General features: G+C 51.7%; 2 protein-coding genes across 2 annotated transcripts; both read left to right on the forward strand.

Moving 5' to 3' along the window:
• The first annotated feature begins 9,347 nt into the window (after positions 1 to 9,347).
• Positions 9,348 to 11,090, forward strand: LOC129782824 (uncharacterized). The gene is made up of 4 exons (XM_055791765.1): positions 9,348 to 9,474; positions 9,556 to 10,084; positions 10,148 to 10,599; positions 10,681 to 11,090. Exons 1-4 carry the CDS (start codon positions 9,348 to 9,350, stop codon positions 11,088 to 11,090), a joined length of 1,518 nt encoding a protein of 505 aa, XP_055647740.1.
• A 3,443-nt stretch (positions 11,091 to 14,533) lies between these two features.
• Positions 14,534 to 16,276, forward strand: LOC129782825 (loricrin-like). Its single transcript, XM_055791766.1, has 4 exons — positions 14,534 to 14,660; positions 14,742 to 15,567; positions 15,643 to 15,785; positions 15,867 to 16,276. The coding sequence occupies exons 1-4, from the start codon at positions 14,534 to 14,536 to the stop codon at positions 16,274 to 16,276; spliced, it is 1,506 nt and encodes a 501-aa protein (XP_055647741.1).
• Positions 16,277 to 17,455: the final 1,179 nt, after the last annotated feature.

Raw genomic sequence — 17,455 nt, forward strand, 5'->3', positions numbered from 1 at the left:
GGGTCTCTGCATCAAGCCACTTAAAGAGAGCTCTGCCCCCCAGATGCTGGGGAGTTCTGCCTCTGCAATGTGATTTTCCTTCAATTAAGGAGGGTTTTATCTGGAGATGAGGCATTATACTGGGAATTTAAAGTTCTGGTTAAAGCCCCAGCCTTGAGACTTTCCCAAATCATGCTCCCCTGTGTGTAAAACAGGGACATAATTCTGCTTTCTCTGATTTCTAGTCTTTGGTACTGAAACTCCCATTTATATACCTAGGAAAAGGGGCCTTCAGTAGTGAGGAGCGGCTGGTTGGAAGCAAAGCACTTTTATAATTAACAGATGAATGACCTCAGTTAGCTCAGCCAGGACTGAGACTAGCTGTAAAGCTGATATCAGTTAAGGTGAGCATTCAAATTTGCTGTTGAAATGCAGGAATATGGTCTCAGATTCTGATTTTCTTTCTGTCTCTTAACAGTGTGGAAATACTACTGTTTTGCTGCTTGCAATGAGTCCTTTTAACAAAATGCCAGCACCTCTGTGCTGCTCTGACCTGCCCAACCAAGCTAACAAGCCTCATTTAGAGCAACCAAGTCAAGCTTTGTTATGCCCCACTCCCCAGCACACGTACCTAAAATCCCAGGACTCATCTTTTATGTGCCAGAACATGCTAAACCTCTTACCACTGCATCCTGACTGCCCTTGATCTTAAGAGCAGAGATAAACAAGCTGTTCTAGATATGCTAAGTATATGCTACAACCACAGCCCTTAATTTGGTTTTCAGACAAACAATGATTCCCTTAACATCTATCTTCCCTGCCCTACTTACCTCCTCAGTCCTGGCGCATCACAGAGGGGCTTTGTTATTACCTGTGATTGTGTCTCCATCATGTTAAGAGCTGTATAGTCTCAGCTGGGTGTTTCTAGATATAAAAATAGCAGTTGTATTGTAGAAAGTACTGTACTAAACCTTAGGGAAAGACAAGGTGGTAAGGGGAAGTGATTTTTATTTTATTTATTTGGCTCTACCTGCCTGCATACTCATCCACATACTCTCAAGAAGCTGGAGGTGTATGAGAACCTGGTGTCGCATCACTTGCAAGCCACACAAGGATCACCAGGTACTGCATCTGCTGGGTTCCTCTTAACTGGCAGCAATGAACTGTGTTTTGTGGCAAGCCTTTCATAAAAATCAGTAATTATAGTGGAATATTTTGCCCCAGTCACTCTCCTTAGTTCCTGGGCGAGGTTGCAGCCTGCTGTCCAATTTCATTATTTTACACATTATACAGTTACCATCTGTCTCCTTGCTGGCATAAAAGAAAACCCACTAGTGGTATGAATATTTTTCTACCCAGAATATGGCTTTGCATGTTTTTACAGGTGTTTGAAAACTGAGGGTGGCTGATAGACTTCCAAAGGTTTTTCTAACAGACAATGGAAATATATTCTGGGGCCTCTTACAGGTAAAACCCTGCAGCTGTCCCACAAAACCCCTTTCAGGCGAGAGCCTTCAGCAGAGCACTGTTCTTGAGAGAGGGTCTCTTGTCCTCTGCCACCAATGGTGATACCTATTTCCTCCCAGGAGGGTGGCCATGTGGTGGTGGTGGTGGTGGGGGGGGGGGCGGTCAACAAAGCTGTCAGGCACCGCTGACAGAGCAAAGCATCATCGGAGAGTGCAAAGATGAGATAAGGCTGAGCAGGTTTCATGCTCCAGGGCAGGAAACGCACACGGGCAAAGCAAGGAAGGAGGCACCAGCAGAGACTACAGGTGGCACAGCCTAGGGCTCTCTGTCACAAAGCGTGGCTCTGAAATAATAAAGCAAGCTACGGCTGCCTCAGTCAGCTCCATCTGAGTGAAAGATCCTTCCAGCACTGCCACTTAAGAGCTTGCCTGCAGCTGGAGGGTTTTATTGGAGGAACTTGCTGCTGCTGTTGGTAATAATTCCAGTTTGGCAGAAGAAAAGACATAAAAAGTGTGAGTAAACTGTATATCCAGACTAAATCCCCCTGCGGCCCTTACAGTTAAGGGATGAGGTGCTACAAGAGGAGAATGACAAAGATGACCCTTTTTATCTCTTAACCCATGAGTAAATGTACCAAAATACTGTGTGCAGCCTGCAATAAACAATACTCTTTCAGCAAGAGGGCCTTTCACTATTCTTATATCCTCCTGGGAGGTTTAAAAAGAGCTTGTTATATATTTATCTGCCCACTGGATATAAAACTCCCAGTATTGTCCTGATTATTTTTTTTCAAAACTGCTCCTTTTCTGTTATGTTCACTCTGCTTATGACAACGTAGTCAATGCCCAGAGCATCCGAGAATTTCTCACTGCTATTGTGTATATAACTACCAGTGAATGTGTCAATGAAATAGCTTTTGGACTTTCTTTAAAGCTCAAATTATGTAAACTGGCCATGTCCCCTGGCTATGTCAGGCACAGTTTAAGCAAAAACACCAGGAAGTACCAATGAAGCTATGAGTCCACCACCCTGAGGGCAAAGACACCTCTTCCAGTGCCTGCGCGGCTATAGGTGACTCCCATGATGGGAAGGGATGTGGTCACCATGCTCTCCATGCTCTTGCAGTGCCACTAGCTCGCTGCCATTACTATTAGAGAGGACAACCGTCCCCTCTGTTCTTGTGCTGAGGTCTCTGCAGGCTAGCAGGGGTAAAACCAAAACGGTCAGAGTCCTAAACCAGCTGCTCTTACACCACTGCAAGTCTACGTGAAGACCACTTCACTGCTTCTTTGGCTGTTTGGGCTTCCTTCCTCCATTTTTCTGTAGGTCAAATCTTCCAAGGCTATAAATCACCTGGAGCCTCCCAGATTTGCATCACTTCAGGCTCTGGCTGTATAGGCATGTGTTGTCTTTGGGGAAACTTAAACTCATTGGACCAATGTGTGTCCCTACAGCCCCTGGCAATAACGTGGGTGTCATTAGAAACATATAATACACTCCTACCGGTCTGCCAGTTGCAACACAATATAATGACATGCCAGAGCCATGTCTGGGTGTTCAGAAACATTTTCTAGAATGAGAGATAAATTATCTATGTCTATAAAGACAAAAGTTTCTCTTTGTCACCTCCTGTTTCCTTTCTGGAAGGTTGGACCCCTCTGTGTAGGGCAGATGTGAAAATAAACCACTTGTTTTTCTGAAAATCCAAGAGCATGTCTGCTTTCCTCCATTTCTTCACTTTACTTGTAGTAGGTGGAGCCATCCAATAACTTTAATATAGGCGAAAACAAAAGAGGTGGTGGAAGGAAGATACCAATCAGAAATGACAAGCCCAAGATTATGCCAAGTAAGTGGGTAGTTGTGGTTGGGTTTGGCTGGTAAATAAATCAATCATTGTTTCTTTCCAAGAGGAGGACTAGATACTATATAAAAGTTCTCACACACCAGGTTTGTTCACTCCATTTGACTTCTTTCCACTGGTTCGTGCCGTGGGACACGGTAAGATATCTCATGCTACTGATGAAAACTAACTTGGCTGATTAGCCTTGGAATGCTAAACTGGAAAAGGTGGGAGTAAATATGGGGTTTGGGTCTTTAGTCAAAAAATTCTTCCTTATTTACAGTCAGGTTTTTACTTCCTAATGATTCAGTCTGTGGAATTACTTAATCCCACAAAAAAGGGGGAGAGCTGGGACATAGAGAACATGGTCTTTGGAGCCCCTCTGATTTCATTGGGCCCAACACCATGTGGCAGCTCCTAAATACTCTTGAAATATAAATCTTAAAAAGGGCAGGAAAAAGTCTTTTTGCAGGTACTTCACAAGGAGTGGGAAACAAAGGAACTGAAATACAAAATGGAAATCTATTCTCATTTTCCAGCCTTTTATCTAAACGGGAAAGCATTCTCTTTTGACTACCATTTTTCTTGGAGGAACCACTTTCTCCCCTGGCACGTTTGGACACTTCAACCTGCTGACCTGTAGATCATTTTCATTAGTAGAGCTGTCACTTACCTGATAGAGGAGTATAAAGTACTACTGCCTGCAGACAAGGATGTGGGCTGTGGTGGGGTTCAGTGCCGAAGAAGTGCTCAAACTTCACAGCATCCCTGTAGGTTTCAGCCTTGGGCACAGGCACCCATCAAGCCTTCGCAAGTGGTGACCCAGAGCATGCTGATGAAGCTTTGTGCAGCTGTGTCGGGTTTTTTTTTTTTTTGCATTGCTGACATCTTTCCCACTGACTGTTCCTTTTTATTCTATTTTTAAAGAAGAAATAAAGCAGTCACTGTACTCTTTTGAAAGCAAGATTGAAGCATTTCAAAGTGCAATGAAGTTATTGTTATGCAAATGACGACCTGTGTTCTTTGTTTCTTGTATGACATGGAATATTAATACCTATCCCCAAGCATTACAATCCTTTCACAATTCCCAGACCACATTTGGATAAGGGTAATTCTGGTGCACCACAGCCTTGTGTACCTCTTTCAGTGGCACACCACTCTTGCCAGCTTGCTACAAGAAGGAATTATTAAGGAATGATTACGGTTGCACCTGTCCTAGGAAATAAAAAGACCAGTTATATACGGATAGAGGAGGTCTTGTAGAAGACCTGATCAAGGGATATGGAATGAGCTGGAAACTTCCTAGATCTTTCATGGTAATCATTTTAAATCATAAATTCCCGAGGTTGACAATACCCTTTTGCATTAGCTATCAGAGGTGGATGGGGGGTGCAAAAAAGGGAGCAGAAGACATTTTCATATATTGGCCTGTCTTTGGAAGGGGATGGGGAGGCACAGTAACACAAATTTTACTCCCCCTGGGTTTGCTAAGGGTTTTTTTTCTTTCTCTTGGAGGACTTCTCGACACCTGGAACGATGGGCTCCCACCAGCAGAAGGGTGACGGTCAAGGGATGTCTGAGCAGTCTGGTGGATGCCATGGCAGTGGTGGTGGAGGAGGTTCATGCCACGGGGGTGGTGGAGGAGGATCTTGCCACAGTAGTGGTGAAGGAGGATCTATAGGATACCAGACCCAAGGATCATCCTGCCACGGAGGAGGAGGCGGCAGCAGCTGGGGCGGTGGTGGTGGTGCTATTTATCAGACTCACATATCATCATCATCCTCCTTTGGAGGAGGAGGAGGAGGTTCAGGCCATCAGAGCCAAGGATCCATCAGCGGCAGCGGTGGAGGTGGAGGAGGTGGTGGTGGGTCAGGCCACCAGGGACAAGGACCCATCTGCATTATTGGAGGAGGAGGAGGTGGTGGTGGCGGAGGCAGTGGTGATTCAGGCCACCAAAGTCAAGGCCCCATCTGCATTGGAGGTGGTAGCATGGGAGGAGGAGGAGGAGGAGGAGGAGGAGGAGGTGGTGGTTCCAGCCACCAGGGCCAAGGCCCCATCTGCATTGGGGGTGGTAGCATGGGAGGAGGAGGAGGAGGTGGAGGAGGAGGTGGTGGTTCAGGCCACCAGGGACAAGGCCCCATCTGCATTGGGGGTGGTAGCATGGGAGGAGGAGGAGGAGGTGGAGGAGGAGGTGGTGGTTCCAGCCACCAGGGCCAAGGCCCCATCTGCATTGGGGGTGGCAGCATGGGGGGAGGAGGAGGAGGAGGAGGTGGCTCCAGCCACCAAAGCAAAATGCCCATCTGCATCATTGGTGGTGGTGGTGGAGGAGGAGGAGGTGGTGGTGGTTCAGGTCATCAAAGCCAAGGCTCTATCTGCATTGGAGGAGGAAGCGGTGGTGGAGGTGGTTCCAGCCACCAGGGCCAAGGCCCCATCTGCATTGGTGGTGGTGGTGGTAGTGGAGGAGGAGGTGGTGGTTCAGGTCACCAAAGCCAAGGCCCCATCTGCATTGGTGGAGGAAGCGGTGGTGGTGGTGGTGGTGGAGGTGGAGGTGGTTCCAGCCACCAGGGACAAGGTCCTATCTGCATTGGTGGTGGTGGTGGTGGTGGTGGTAGTGGAGGAGGTGGTGGTGGTTCAGGTCATCAGAGTCAAGGCCCCATCTGCATTGGTGGAGGAAGCGGTGGTGGTGGTGGTGGTGGTGGAGGTGGTTCCAGCCACCAGGGACAAGGCCCCATCTGCATTGGTAGTGGTGGTGGTGGTGGTGGTGGTGGTGGTGGTGGAGGAGGTCATCAGAGTCAAGGCCCCATCTGCATTGGTGGAGGAAGCGGTGGTGGTGGTGGTGGTGGTGGAGGAGGTCATCAAAGTCAAGGCCCCATCTGCATTGGAGGTGGCAGCATGGGAGGAGGAGGAGGAGGTGGTTCCAGCCACCAGGGCCAAGGCCCGATTTGTATTGGTGGTGGTGGTGGAGGAGGAGGTGGTTCAGGCCACCAGGGACAAGGACCCATCTGTATTGGAGGCGGCAGCATGGGAGGAGGAGGAGGAGGTGGTTCCAGCCACCAGGGCCAAGGCCCCATCTGCATCATTGGTGGAGGTGGTGGTGGAGGAGGAGGTGGTTCAGGCCACCAGGGCCAAGGCCCCATCTGCATTGGGGGTGGCAGCATGGGAGGAGGAGGGGGAGGAGGAGGAGGTGGCTCCAGCCACCAGAGCCAAGGCCCCATCTGCATTGGGGGTGGCAGCATGGGAGGAGGAGGTGGTGGTGGTTCAGGCCACCAGGGCCAAGGCCCCATCTGCATTGGAGGTGGCAGCATGGGAGGAGGAGGGGGAGGTGGCGGTGGTTCAGGCCACCAGGGTCAAGGATCCATCTGCATCATTGGAGGAGGTGGCAGTGGAGGTGGTTCGTCCAGTTCTGGAGGTCTATCCATTCAACAGCAGACCCAGCCAATCTCCTGGCCACCGCAGACTAAACACAAGTAGTGTCTGCAGAAGGGACTGTCAGATCAAGAAATCCCAAGATTCAAACACGCCTCACATTTCTTTCTCTTTTAAATTTAAAAATATTTGCATCATTCCTTTCTCTTCTTCCTTGGGATTTTTCTGTCCAGCTCCCCAGCTGACCAGAACCTCTGGTGTTGTGTATCAATAACTTCCAGCCAGGGTTGTTTCATATGTCTGTTATCTGCCTCAATTTTCTAGTGCTTGCCTAAGCAATAAAACTTGCAGTTCTAGAGAGCTTCAGTGTCTGAGTTGTTCGATTTTGCTTTATACCACGGCATTTGCATTATTTCCTTCATTATGGTTTTATTCCAAACTAATGCTGTTGCAATAAGCTCCAGAGCACAAGTGCATTGAAAACCCACCTGCAGGGGAGATGCTGGATTCACTAAACACTCTTAGGTCATCTTCTAACGTCTGTTGCTACTTGTGATCCTGACTTTTGCCCATCAGATAAGGTACCACAAACTTAAATGTTGCAGTCTCTCTACCTCACCAAAATGTCATGCAATGCCCAAGGAAGTTTTAAATGGGTCGGGAGAGAAAAGATGCAAAATAACTCTAGTATAAAAGATTACAAGGTACTAGTAGGGGTGTGAAGGTGAAGCCCTTGCACGTGCGTGGTGGTGCAGGAGCTCTCGATGCTCCAGCTGCACCAGGCAGCTGTGGAAGAGAAATGAAGGGTCTCTGCAACCCTGGCTCCAGCTGTGAACTCCTAGGCAGGGACAGGACTTCAGAAAACCCCTGCCAAGGGCTGAGATGCAAAGCCTAGAGTAACTAGGGATCTCCTCGTTCCCACATGAATAAAACACAGCTCCAGGTATGAGTCTTCAGAGGGAGTTTCCCTATGGGAAGTGATTTCTTTGATGTGGTGTACTTTGGCAATTAGCAGGGAAAGGAAAATAAACCTTCTCTGCTTGCACTGTTCTACATGAGGCAGGTGACAGACGGCTGGAAGTGTCCCAGAGGAGAAAGGGTGACCCGCACCTAGAGTGGGTAAAAGCTTCACATTTACATATCCCTCTACCCTCTGTCCTCTCCTCCTTGGGGACCCCAGGGACACGAGCATTCTCAGCACATGTCCAGACGAGCTGGTCCAGCCCATGCAGCCACTGGAACAGCTGAGTTACCTAAGACCGTATTATGGAAAGTCATAGGGTGCTAAAATACCAGTGACTGGGAGCTGCGCAAACACTGCCATTGCCTGCACGGTGCTGAAAAAAAGCCTGGGGTCCTACTTCGAGGAGGTGGGAGTGTTGCTGTTGAACGTCCCTACACTCAGAAATGTCCCAGGACCAAGAAACCCAGGAGCCCAGTTTCAGAGGTTCTCCAGGTGACAGCAGGAACACAGCGCATCCTCAGATCTTGTTCCTTCTTCAGAAACACTAGGGCCACCTCCCAAACTCGGATGAAATCATCCCTCTGGTTGATAGCCATCAAGATGCTGATACTGGATGGATGTTGGATCGGGTATCCTTTACCTGCAGCACTTTAACTCCTTTCTAAAACAGGCAACACCACTCCTCTCAGAGCCAGTGTAAAGCCTGCCTGACCTCTGAACTGTCCATAGAGGGGCGGTCAAACAAAAATCTTGATCAAAGCTTCACTGGTGTAGTGGAGAAGAACAGGCATGTGAGATTCCTTTGCTGCCCCAGCAACAGCAATCCTATGCAGTGCAGCCTTCTCCGTTCCCCTGGGCGTCTCCATAGTCTGTAAAGCACAATAAACATGGGCGTCCACAGTCCCCTCCACTGACCGTCACCACCCGATCAGCACCTCCCAGCTCAAGCCAAGGGTGCTAGCTGGAGTCCTGCAATCCCACCTTGAAAGTCAGCTGCGGGAGCTGAGCTCACACGTGACACCTGCAGCCAAACTGCAGGCAGCCTAGGAAGTGATGCACTAGAGAGGCATTGATCTGATTGAGTGAGTCAGGACAAGTGGGCTGAAGGAGGACAGTTAAGTTAGTAAATAAACCGATCACCATTCCTTTTGATGGCTCACTTCCCAATTGGGGAAAGGAGAAAGGGTATAAAAGTTGTTGGATCCCACGGTGCTGCATACGCTCAGCTTTGCTCTGTGGGACACGTCGTCACAGCTGAGAAGGGTGAGTCCATTTCTGCTGGAGGGAGCAGTTCTTCTCTTACCTTCAGGTTTGCAAAAGATAAAAGTCTTGGTAAAGTGATGTCTGATGGGGAGTGGCTTGAAGGGCTGGAAGGTTGCGCTGATGAGTTTAATCCTGTGGATATCAGCAGAAGCAGGATCAACCCACACTGCTGAGAGTCATGTTTCATCAGTATAGAGCTGGAGGTGGAAGAGCTGTGGGATAAAAGACTTTAAGTGGTGAGTTCATTAACCTGAGCAATCTAGGAATCTGTTAGCAAAAGGCTCTGTGTGTGGCTGGGATCTATGGAGCACAAAGTACAGAGAAGGAAGGGAGTTCTTCAGTTCTGGACATGGTCTGCCAAGGTCATCAGGCTGAACACAGGTCCTTCTGGATGGCAGAAACCCCGTGACAACACTGGCTGCTCACGAGTAAAAATCATGCTGTTCCTTGCAGGGTCACTGCTCAAAGATGTGCTCCAGACAGACCTCCGGAGGCTGCCATGAATCGTCATCCCAGTCCAGCGGATGCCACAGCGGGGGCTCCGGCTGCCACGGGGGCAGCTCCTCCAGCTACCAGGCACAGGGCTCCTCCTGCTGTGGGGGCTCAGGATCGGGCAGCTACGGCGGGGGCAGCGGGGGCTCTGGCAAGATCATAGTCAGCTCAGGCGGTGGAGGAGGTGGATCCTGCTGCAGTGGGGGCTCCTCAGGCTATGGCATGGGAGGGGGGTCCAGCGGTGGCAGTGGGGGATCTGCCCAGAAGATCATCATTAGCTCAGGTGGTGGAGGAGGTGGCTCATCAGGCTGCTGCGGTGGGGGATCCAGTGGTGGGTCTTCAGGAGGCAAGATCATCATTGGAGGTGGAGGCAGTGGCGGGTCCTCTGGATGCTGCAGTGGAGGATCTAGCTGGGGTGGCATGGGAGGAGGATCCAGTGGTGGGTCTTCAGGATCAAAGAGCATCATTGGAGGAGGAGGTAGTGGAGGATCCTCTGGTTGCTGCAGTGGAGGATCCAGTGGTGGGTCCTCAGGAGGCAAGATCATCATTGGAGGTGGAGGCAGTGGTGGGTCGTCTGGCTGCTGCAGTGGAGGATCCAGCTGGGGTGGCATGGGAGGAGGATCCAGTGGTGGGTCTTCAGGATCAAAGAGCATCATTGGAGGTGGAGGCAGTGGAGGATCCTCTGGATGGTGCAGTGGAGGATCCAGTGGTGGGTCCTCAGGGGGCAAGATCATCATTGGAGGTGGAAGCAGTGGTGGGTCGTCTGGCTGCTGCAGTGGAGGATCCAGCTGGGGTGGCATGGGAGGAGGATCCAGTGGTGGGTCTTCAGGATCAAAGAGCATCATTGGAGGTGGAAGCATTGGAGGATCCTCTGGATGGTGCAGTGGGGGATCCAGTGGTGGGTCTTCAGGAGGCAAGATCATCATTGGAGGTGGAGGCAGTGGCGGGTCCTCTGGTTGCTGCGGTGGAGGATCCGGCTGGGGTGGTATGGGAGGAGGATCCAGTGGTGGGTCTTCAGGATCAAAGAGCATCATTGGAGGTGGAGGTAGCAGCAGATCCTCTGGATGGTGCAGTGGGGGTTCCAGTGGTGGGTCTTCAGGAGGCAAGATCATCATTGGAGGTGGAGGCAGTGGTGGATCCTCTGGTTGCTGCAGTGGAGGATCCAGCTGGGGTGGCATGGGAGGAGGATCCAGTGGTGGGTCTTCAGGATCAAAGAGCATCATTGGAGGTGGAGGCAGTGGAGGATCCTCTGGATGGTGCAGTGGAGGATCCAGTGGTGGGTCCTCAGGGGGCAAGATCATCATTGGAGGTGGAAGCAGTGGTGGGTCGTCTGGCTGCTGCAGTGGAGGATCCAGCTGGGGTGGCATGGGAGGAGGATCCAGCGGTGGCAGCGGAGGATCTGCCCAGAAGATCATCATTAGCTCAGGCGGTGGAGGTGGTGGCTCATCAGGCTGCTACAGTGGGGGATCCAGTGGTGGGTCCTCAGGAGGCAAGATCATCATTGGAGGTGGAGGCAGTGGCGGGTCCTCTGGATGCTGCAGTGGAGGATCCAGTGGCAGCAGTGGCGGCTCCTCAGGCCATACAATCATCATCAGCTCCGGAGGGGGCAGCGGTGGGTCCTGCCAGTCCATGCAGCAGAAACGCCCTATTGTCATCCCCAGCATCCAGTCCCACCAGACCAAGCAGGCCTGCCACTGGCCCCCCAGCCAGCAGAAGTAACAGCCACCCGTGGTCTTGGCACTCAGCAAGAACAGCCCTGCCTCTGCCATGTCACCTTTTTCCCTCCAGACCTGGATCTCTGGGCCTGTTTCTCCCCAGCGTGTCCTCTTCCCTTGTCTTCCCTTGACACTGCATCCCCGTGTTGAGAACTCCCAAATGGCTCTTCTCACCCACCAATATGAAGGGAAATAAAGATTGCTGTGTACAGAAAGAACTGCTTTTACAAGGTTGTTGTTATCTTTTGTCAGTCCCCTTTTTGCTTTCAAAAAGTGAATAATACATCAAATGCCTTCAGCTGTGATATGTTCTTCAGCCTGCAATGCTGGAACAGATGGTTATTAATACATCTTGCTTGAGAGAAACCTTGTGGCTTAAACAGATCATCATTGTCCCTCTGGCAAATAACGTCCACCTTCTTGCAAATAATGTCCACCCAGGCTGCAGTTTTAATCCAGGAAATAGCCCCACCTCAGTTTCCCCTTCCCAGAGGAGTAAGCAGACCACAAAATCTGAGTTTCATTTCAGGGTTTTGCCAAGCAGACAGCAGCATTATTTGGAAATACGGTTGGGTTTTTATGTGCTTCATTTCTCTAGATTTATCGCAAGAAACACATTCATTACGGTATGAAACATTCAGTAGCATTTGTGCTGAAGTCAGCAGCAAGTCCTCTTCAGGACAGGTGTGATCACAGTCTTGCATTCACCACATTTTAAGCCAAGAGGGGGTTTTGTCCATCTTGCACACCCATCTGGTAGGCAGGAAACAAAATTAGGAATAAACAGATCATTGGCCGTGCAAACGCTTCTGCCTTTTGCAAAAAAATTGGAGAGTTCTTCTCTCACCAGCAGTATCTTCATCACATCCCATGCTCTGAACATTAGCATTACTGTGCATGAAAGAAGCTGCTGGGAAAAGGGGTTGTAGGATCTGGCCAAGGTTTTTCTCTCTCTCCTAGCCATGCACACCAAGGCAGCATCCACTGAGGTGTCTGCAGTGAGGAGACAGCATGAGCTCCCAGCCCATCCAGAGGGTGACTGGACTGCAGGGCAGCAAAGGGCCCAGATGGGGCATCAGAAAACAGGCGGCGTGGCCCAAATCTGGGGCAGCTCCACTGTGAAGCCTTTTGCATCCACCCTTGCCTTTGTCCCACATAGCTATTAAAGCTGCTCTTTAACCTGGGGGGAGTTGTGGCAATGCCGGTCCCTCCCACAGCTGTGGTTCCAGCCACCCTCTTCCTCTACGTATGGCAAGTGCCACACATGTGTGTGTCCTGCAGGTTCAGCGTTTCCAGTCCCTGCAGGGTCCAGCCTTGAGGTCTCCACACACTAGGGTTTGCAGAAGCACCTCTCACCACCCCTGCTGAGAGCTTCCACAGCCTTCCCTCACACCCTGGGTGATGAAGAGCTACAGATCCTAGGTGCCCCTTTGTGCAAGTCCTTACAGGTTAAATGCAGAGAAGGGATCAAGGTGTTACGATGCTCGGTAGCGCAACGCCTACACCTCACATGCGAGAGTCAGAATTGCAGTAAGACTCAGATTCCACTTTGGTGATGGGAGTGGAGCTTAGGCCACTGGAGGGAGTTCAAAGAAAAATTAAGGAAGCCCCCTGCATCCACGTTCCTGGTGCTGATGGTCCTGTCCCCATACCAATGGAGTTGCGTGCATGCTCAACCTTGTGTTCATTGTGACAGGGCTTGGCAGCCTGCTGCCACTGTCATGCATCCTCTCAGCTCAAACCCCCCAATTACACTTTCCTCTACTCAACCTCCCGTGAGGGTGGATGCTGTTGTCAGCCTCCAAGCATGCGTGACGCAGTGACAGGATGAAGCTGCTGCAAAACATAGCAGCCAACGCTGTGATAACTGTGCTGACAAACTGTCATTCTGCAACAAGCAAAATGTGCAGGTGCCTTTCCAGCCTCAGGTGTGGGTGGCCTGGCCAGTGAAGCAGGACCCTTATAAAACGGGTCCTGCTGAGACAGAGGAAATGTTTAATGTCCTAGAGTTCAAGGGCAGGGTCTTGAAGGTTTTCAAATGCACCTTTGCAAACAGAAAGTTTTCAAGACTTCCCCCACGACAGCCCGGTGATTGGGCCCCTGGGAAGCTGGAGCTGAGCACAGACCTCTCTGCTCAATCCACCCTCATCGTCCACCCTGGGCTCCCAAAAGGATAAGGAGAAATGGCCCCCACGTCCCTGCCATCCTCATGGGGCCCTCTGAAATGAATCTAGGCTGAGGAGCTCCAAAGCGATGCGCTGCCCCACCAGAGGTGATACATCTGGCCTGTTGAGCACATGGTTGCCTTTCCTAGCAGGCTGGACATGCTGCTGCTCCCCATCCAGATTCCCATCTTCCCAGTCCTTGAGGAAACCCTCTTTCCCAAAAATTTCCTGGGACTCCACTCTAGCAATCTTCCACCCTTGTCCTTCCATCATGCTCTGGCCCTAACTCCCTCCAGCCTCCATCCCTCAGCACCTGCTCTGTCTCCACTCTCTGCTGAGCACCCAAGAAGATGCAGCCAAGCAGAAATGCATTGGGGAGCCCCCAGGGTAGACCCCCAGAAGCCATTTCCCCACAACATCTCCAAGCAAGACTCACGGAAATGAATCATTAGGTAGAACTAGCAACTGCAACGTTGAACGTCATTGCCGCATCTCCTTCGTATCACCTATCTGCTGCAAGTGAGTCAAAGAAGGAGGTAGCTAAAGCCAGGCTCAGTAAATAAATCTATCAGCATTCCTTAGGGTGTCTCACTTCCCTTAGGAGCACAGTGCATACGATATAAAAGCTCACCTATCCCAAGGCTCCTCATACACCTGCCACCAAGCCTTGAACGCATTTCCAGTTGCACTGAAGGTAAGCCCATTGATATGGAAACTTTTTGAACCCCTATGCAGAGAGCTTGCTCCACCAGTTGGTCTCCGAGCATGCTTTGAGTGAAGGAACCGTGCCGGCTTGACACTGGATGGGGTTGACTGAAAACCAGTTGGTGTGCCACCAGAACCGCCTTGCTTAGAGAAAGGCAGCTGGTACTCCAAGGGCGCACAAATGTGGCTGAGTTTTCAGCTGCTGTGAGCTTTAGCAGACTATACATCCAGAAGGGCATATAGTGGGACTAAGTTTTATAGACTACTGGCTCTGAGCATGTCAGAGTATGTGTGCAGATCTCTGGACGTACTCTCAACCTTCCTGCACACAGAGTTTTTTGGTAACTGCTGTGACCTGCAAAGTGGTCCCTGGGTGATTTCCATCACAGGTCCTTCCTGCAGTCCAGCACGGGTGAGGGAGTTGATGAAGCCGCCATTCCTATAGCACTGCTGAAGATGGGGCAAACAGGATATTTCATAGATACCCCTCCATGTCTGGGTTACTGTGAAGGTTCAGTAGCACATCCAGGACGCTCCTTTCTGACAACACCGTTCCTTGCAGGGTCACTGCTCAAAGATGTGCTCCAGACAGACCTCCGGAGGCTGCCATGAATCGTCATCCCAGTCCAGCGGATGCCACAGCGGGGGCTCCGGCTGCCACGGGGGCAGCTCCTCCAGCTACCAGGCACAGGGCTCCTCCTGCTGTGGGGGCTCAGGATCGGGCAGCTACGGCGGGGGCAGCGGGGGCTCTGGCAAGATCATAGTCAGCTCAGGCGGTGGAGGAGGTGGATCCTGCTGCAGTGGGGGCTCCTCAGGCTATGGCATGGGAGGGGGGTCCAGCGGTGGCAGTGGGGGATCTGCCCAGAAGATCATCATTAGCTCAGGTGGTGGAGGAGGTGGCTCATCAGGCTGCTGCAGTGGAGGATCCAGTGGTGGGTCTTCAGGAGGCAAGATCATCATTGGAGGTGGAGGCAGTGGCGGGTCCTCTGGCTGCTGCAGTGGAGGATCCAGCTGGGGTGGCATGGGAGGAGGATCCAGTGGTGGGTCTTCAGGATCAAAGAGCATCATTGGAGGAGGAGGCAGTGGAGGATCCTCTGGTTGCTGCAGTGGAGGATCCAGTGGTGGGTCCTCAGGGGGCAAGATCATCATTGGAGGTGGAAGCAGTGGTGGGTCGTCTGGCTGCTGCAGTGGAGGATCCAGCTGGGGTGGCATGGGAGGAGGATCCAGTGGTGGGTCTTCAGGATCAAAGAGCATCATTGGAGGTGGAAGCAGTGGAGGATCCTCTGGTTGCTGCAGTGGGGGATCCAGCTGGGGTGGCATGGGAGGAGGATCCAGTGGTGGGTCTTCAGGATCAAAGAGCATCATTGGAGGTGGAGGCAGTGGAGGATCCTCTGGATGGTGCAGTGGAGGATCCAGTGGTGGGTCCTCAGGGGGCAAGATCATCATTGGAGGTGGAAGCAGTGGTGGGTCGTCTGGCTGCTGCAGTGGAGGATCCAGCTGGGGTGGCATGGGAGGAGGATCCAGTGGTGGGTCTTCAGGATCAAAGAGCATCATTGGAGGTGGAGGCAGTGGAGGATCCTCTGGATGGTGCAGTGGGGGATCCAGTGGTGGGTCTTCAGGATCAAAGAGCATCATTGGAGGAGGAGGTAGTGGAGGATCCTCTGGATGGTGCAGTGGGGGATCCAGTGGCGGATCTTCAGGATCAAAGAGCATCATTGGAGGTGGAGGCAGTGGCGGGTCTTCTGGCTGCTGCAGTGGAGGATCCAGCTGGGGTGGCATGGGAGGAGGATCCAGTGGTGGGTCTTCAGGATCAAAGAGCATCATTGGAGGTGGAAGCAGTGGAGGATCCTCTGGATGGTGCAGTGAGGGATCCAGTGGTGGGTCCTCAGGAGGCAAGATCATCATTGGAGGTGGAAGCAGTGGAGGATCCTCTGGCTGCTGCAGTGGAGGATCCAGCTGGGGTGGCATGGGAGGAGGATCCAGCGGTGGCAGCGGAGGATCTGCCCAGAAGATCATCATTAGCTCAGGCGGTGGAGGTGGTGGCTCATCAGGCTGCTACAGTGGGGGATCCAGTGGTGGGTCCTCAGGAGGCAAGATCATCATTGGAGGTGGAGGCAGTGGCGGGTCCTCTGGATGCTGCAGTGGAGGATCCAGTGGCGGCAGTGGCGGCTCCTCAGGCCATACAATCATCATCAGCTCCGGAGGGGGCAGCGGTGGGTCCTGCCAGTCCATGCAGCAGAAACGCCCTATTGTCATCCCCAGCATCCAGTCCCACCAGACCAAGCAGGCCTGCCACTGGCCCCCCAGCCAGCAGAAGTAACAGCCGCCCGTGGCCTTGGCACTCAGCAAGAACAGCCCTGCCTCTGCCATGTCACCTTTTTCCCTCCAGACCTGGATCTCTGGGCCTGTTTCTCCCCAGCATGTCCTCTTCCCTTGTCTTCCCTTGACACTGCATCCCCGTGCTGAGAACTCCAGGATTAACTGCCGTGTCTCCGGCTGTTGGTGTTGGGATGCCTTTGGCAAGGCTCTGCTGCTTTTCCAAAGAGCATTTTAAATATCCAATAAATGTAATAATATCTCAAAGCTGCCTTTTTGGGGAGTTTTATTTTTTCTGTGTTCTCAACCAGCATCTTATGGTCTTGGAAGTGGAAGTCTATCTGATGAGTCATTTCACTCCTATTTTAATGAAGATGAGGGGTTTCAGTAGTGCATTGGTGTAAATGCAGCTCTGAATCCACCCAGGTTATAGCCCCAGAGAGTCTGTACCTTTGTTTTCCCCCAGACTCAGTGACAGAGTAACAGCACAGCCTAAGATGTGAAGTAACCACAGCACCCAACATGCTACTGGCTCCCATGGATGGTGCAGCCATCCCAGCTCATGGCTCTAAGTCCTCTGAGGTACCAGCACCCAATGACCATGTCTGTGGAGCAATGAATTGCTGCTGGGAGACATGACCACCAAGCTCAGTCCTGATCAGCAGGGATAGGGCCAAGTCTCAACAGCAGCTGTTGCTGCCCAGGCTGGCCAACAACAGCATGCCATTGTCCACGTCCCTGCCATCCTCCCCCTTCCCTCCCAGATTTGCAAACCTCAGAACATCTCTACCCAGAGGGTAAGCCTCACACACTGAGTCAGCCAAGTCAGCCCTGGGCCAGGCAGAAGGAAATAAGCCCAGTAGCAAGTCCCTCAGGCGACGGCACACACTCCAAATCATGCCTCCAGGCTTTAAAGCTCTCCTTAGCCAAGATTTTGAAATCTGCTTTGGAATGCTAAGGGCAGCACCACCTCCCCTGTGCACTGCTTTCTGCCCAGTAGACTTTTGCCAATTCTGGCACTCACTGTCCCCACGGCAAAATGTCTCAGAGCTGAACAGATCGAGTCCAGCCCAGGAGACACGTGCTGCGGGGCTGAGCTGGAGCATCGTGTCAAGCAGCACCACCAGCATGGCCATGACACATCTCCCCTGCATCCCTCCACATCAGTCTCCCTGGAGTCCTT

This window comes from Falco peregrinus, chromosome 19, assembly GCF_023634155.1.
Source record: "Falco peregrinus isolate bFalPer1 chromosome 19, bFalPer1.pri, whole genome shotgun sequence".
Classification (NCBI taxonomy): domain Eukaryota; kingdom Metazoa; phylum Chordata; class Aves; order Falconiformes; family Falconidae; genus Falco; species Falco peregrinus.

What these genes read in the sequence shown, in the direction of transcription:
- LOC129782824 (XM_055791765.1), top strand. Translation starts at nt 9,348, where the DNA reads ATGTGCTCCAGACAGACCTCCGGAGGCTGCCATGAATCGTCATCCCAG. An exon ending in AGTGGAGGATCCAGTGGTGG is followed by an intron (nt 10,085 to 10,147) that starts GTCCTCAGGGGG and finishes TGGCTGCTGCAG; the next exon opens with TGGAGGATCCAGCTGGGGTG. An exon ending in ATCAAAGAGCATCATTGGAG is followed by an intron (nt 10,600 to 10,680) that starts GTGGAGGCAGTG and finishes TCATCATTGGAG; the next exon opens with GTGGAAGCAGTGGTGGGTCG.
- LOC129782825 (XM_055791766.1), top strand. Translation starts at nt 14,534, where the DNA reads ATGTGCTCCAGACAGACCTCCGGAGGCTGCCATGAATCGTCATCCCAG. An exon ending in AGTGGGGGATCCAGTGGTGG is followed by an intron (nt 15,568 to 15,642) that starts GTCTTCAGGATC and finishes TGGGGGATCCAG; the next exon opens with TGGCGGATCTTCAGGATCAA. An exon ending in ATCAAAGAGCATCATTGGAG is followed by an intron (nt 15,786 to 15,866) that starts GTGGAAGCAGTG and finishes TCATCATTGGAG; the next exon opens with GTGGAAGCAGTGGAGGATCC.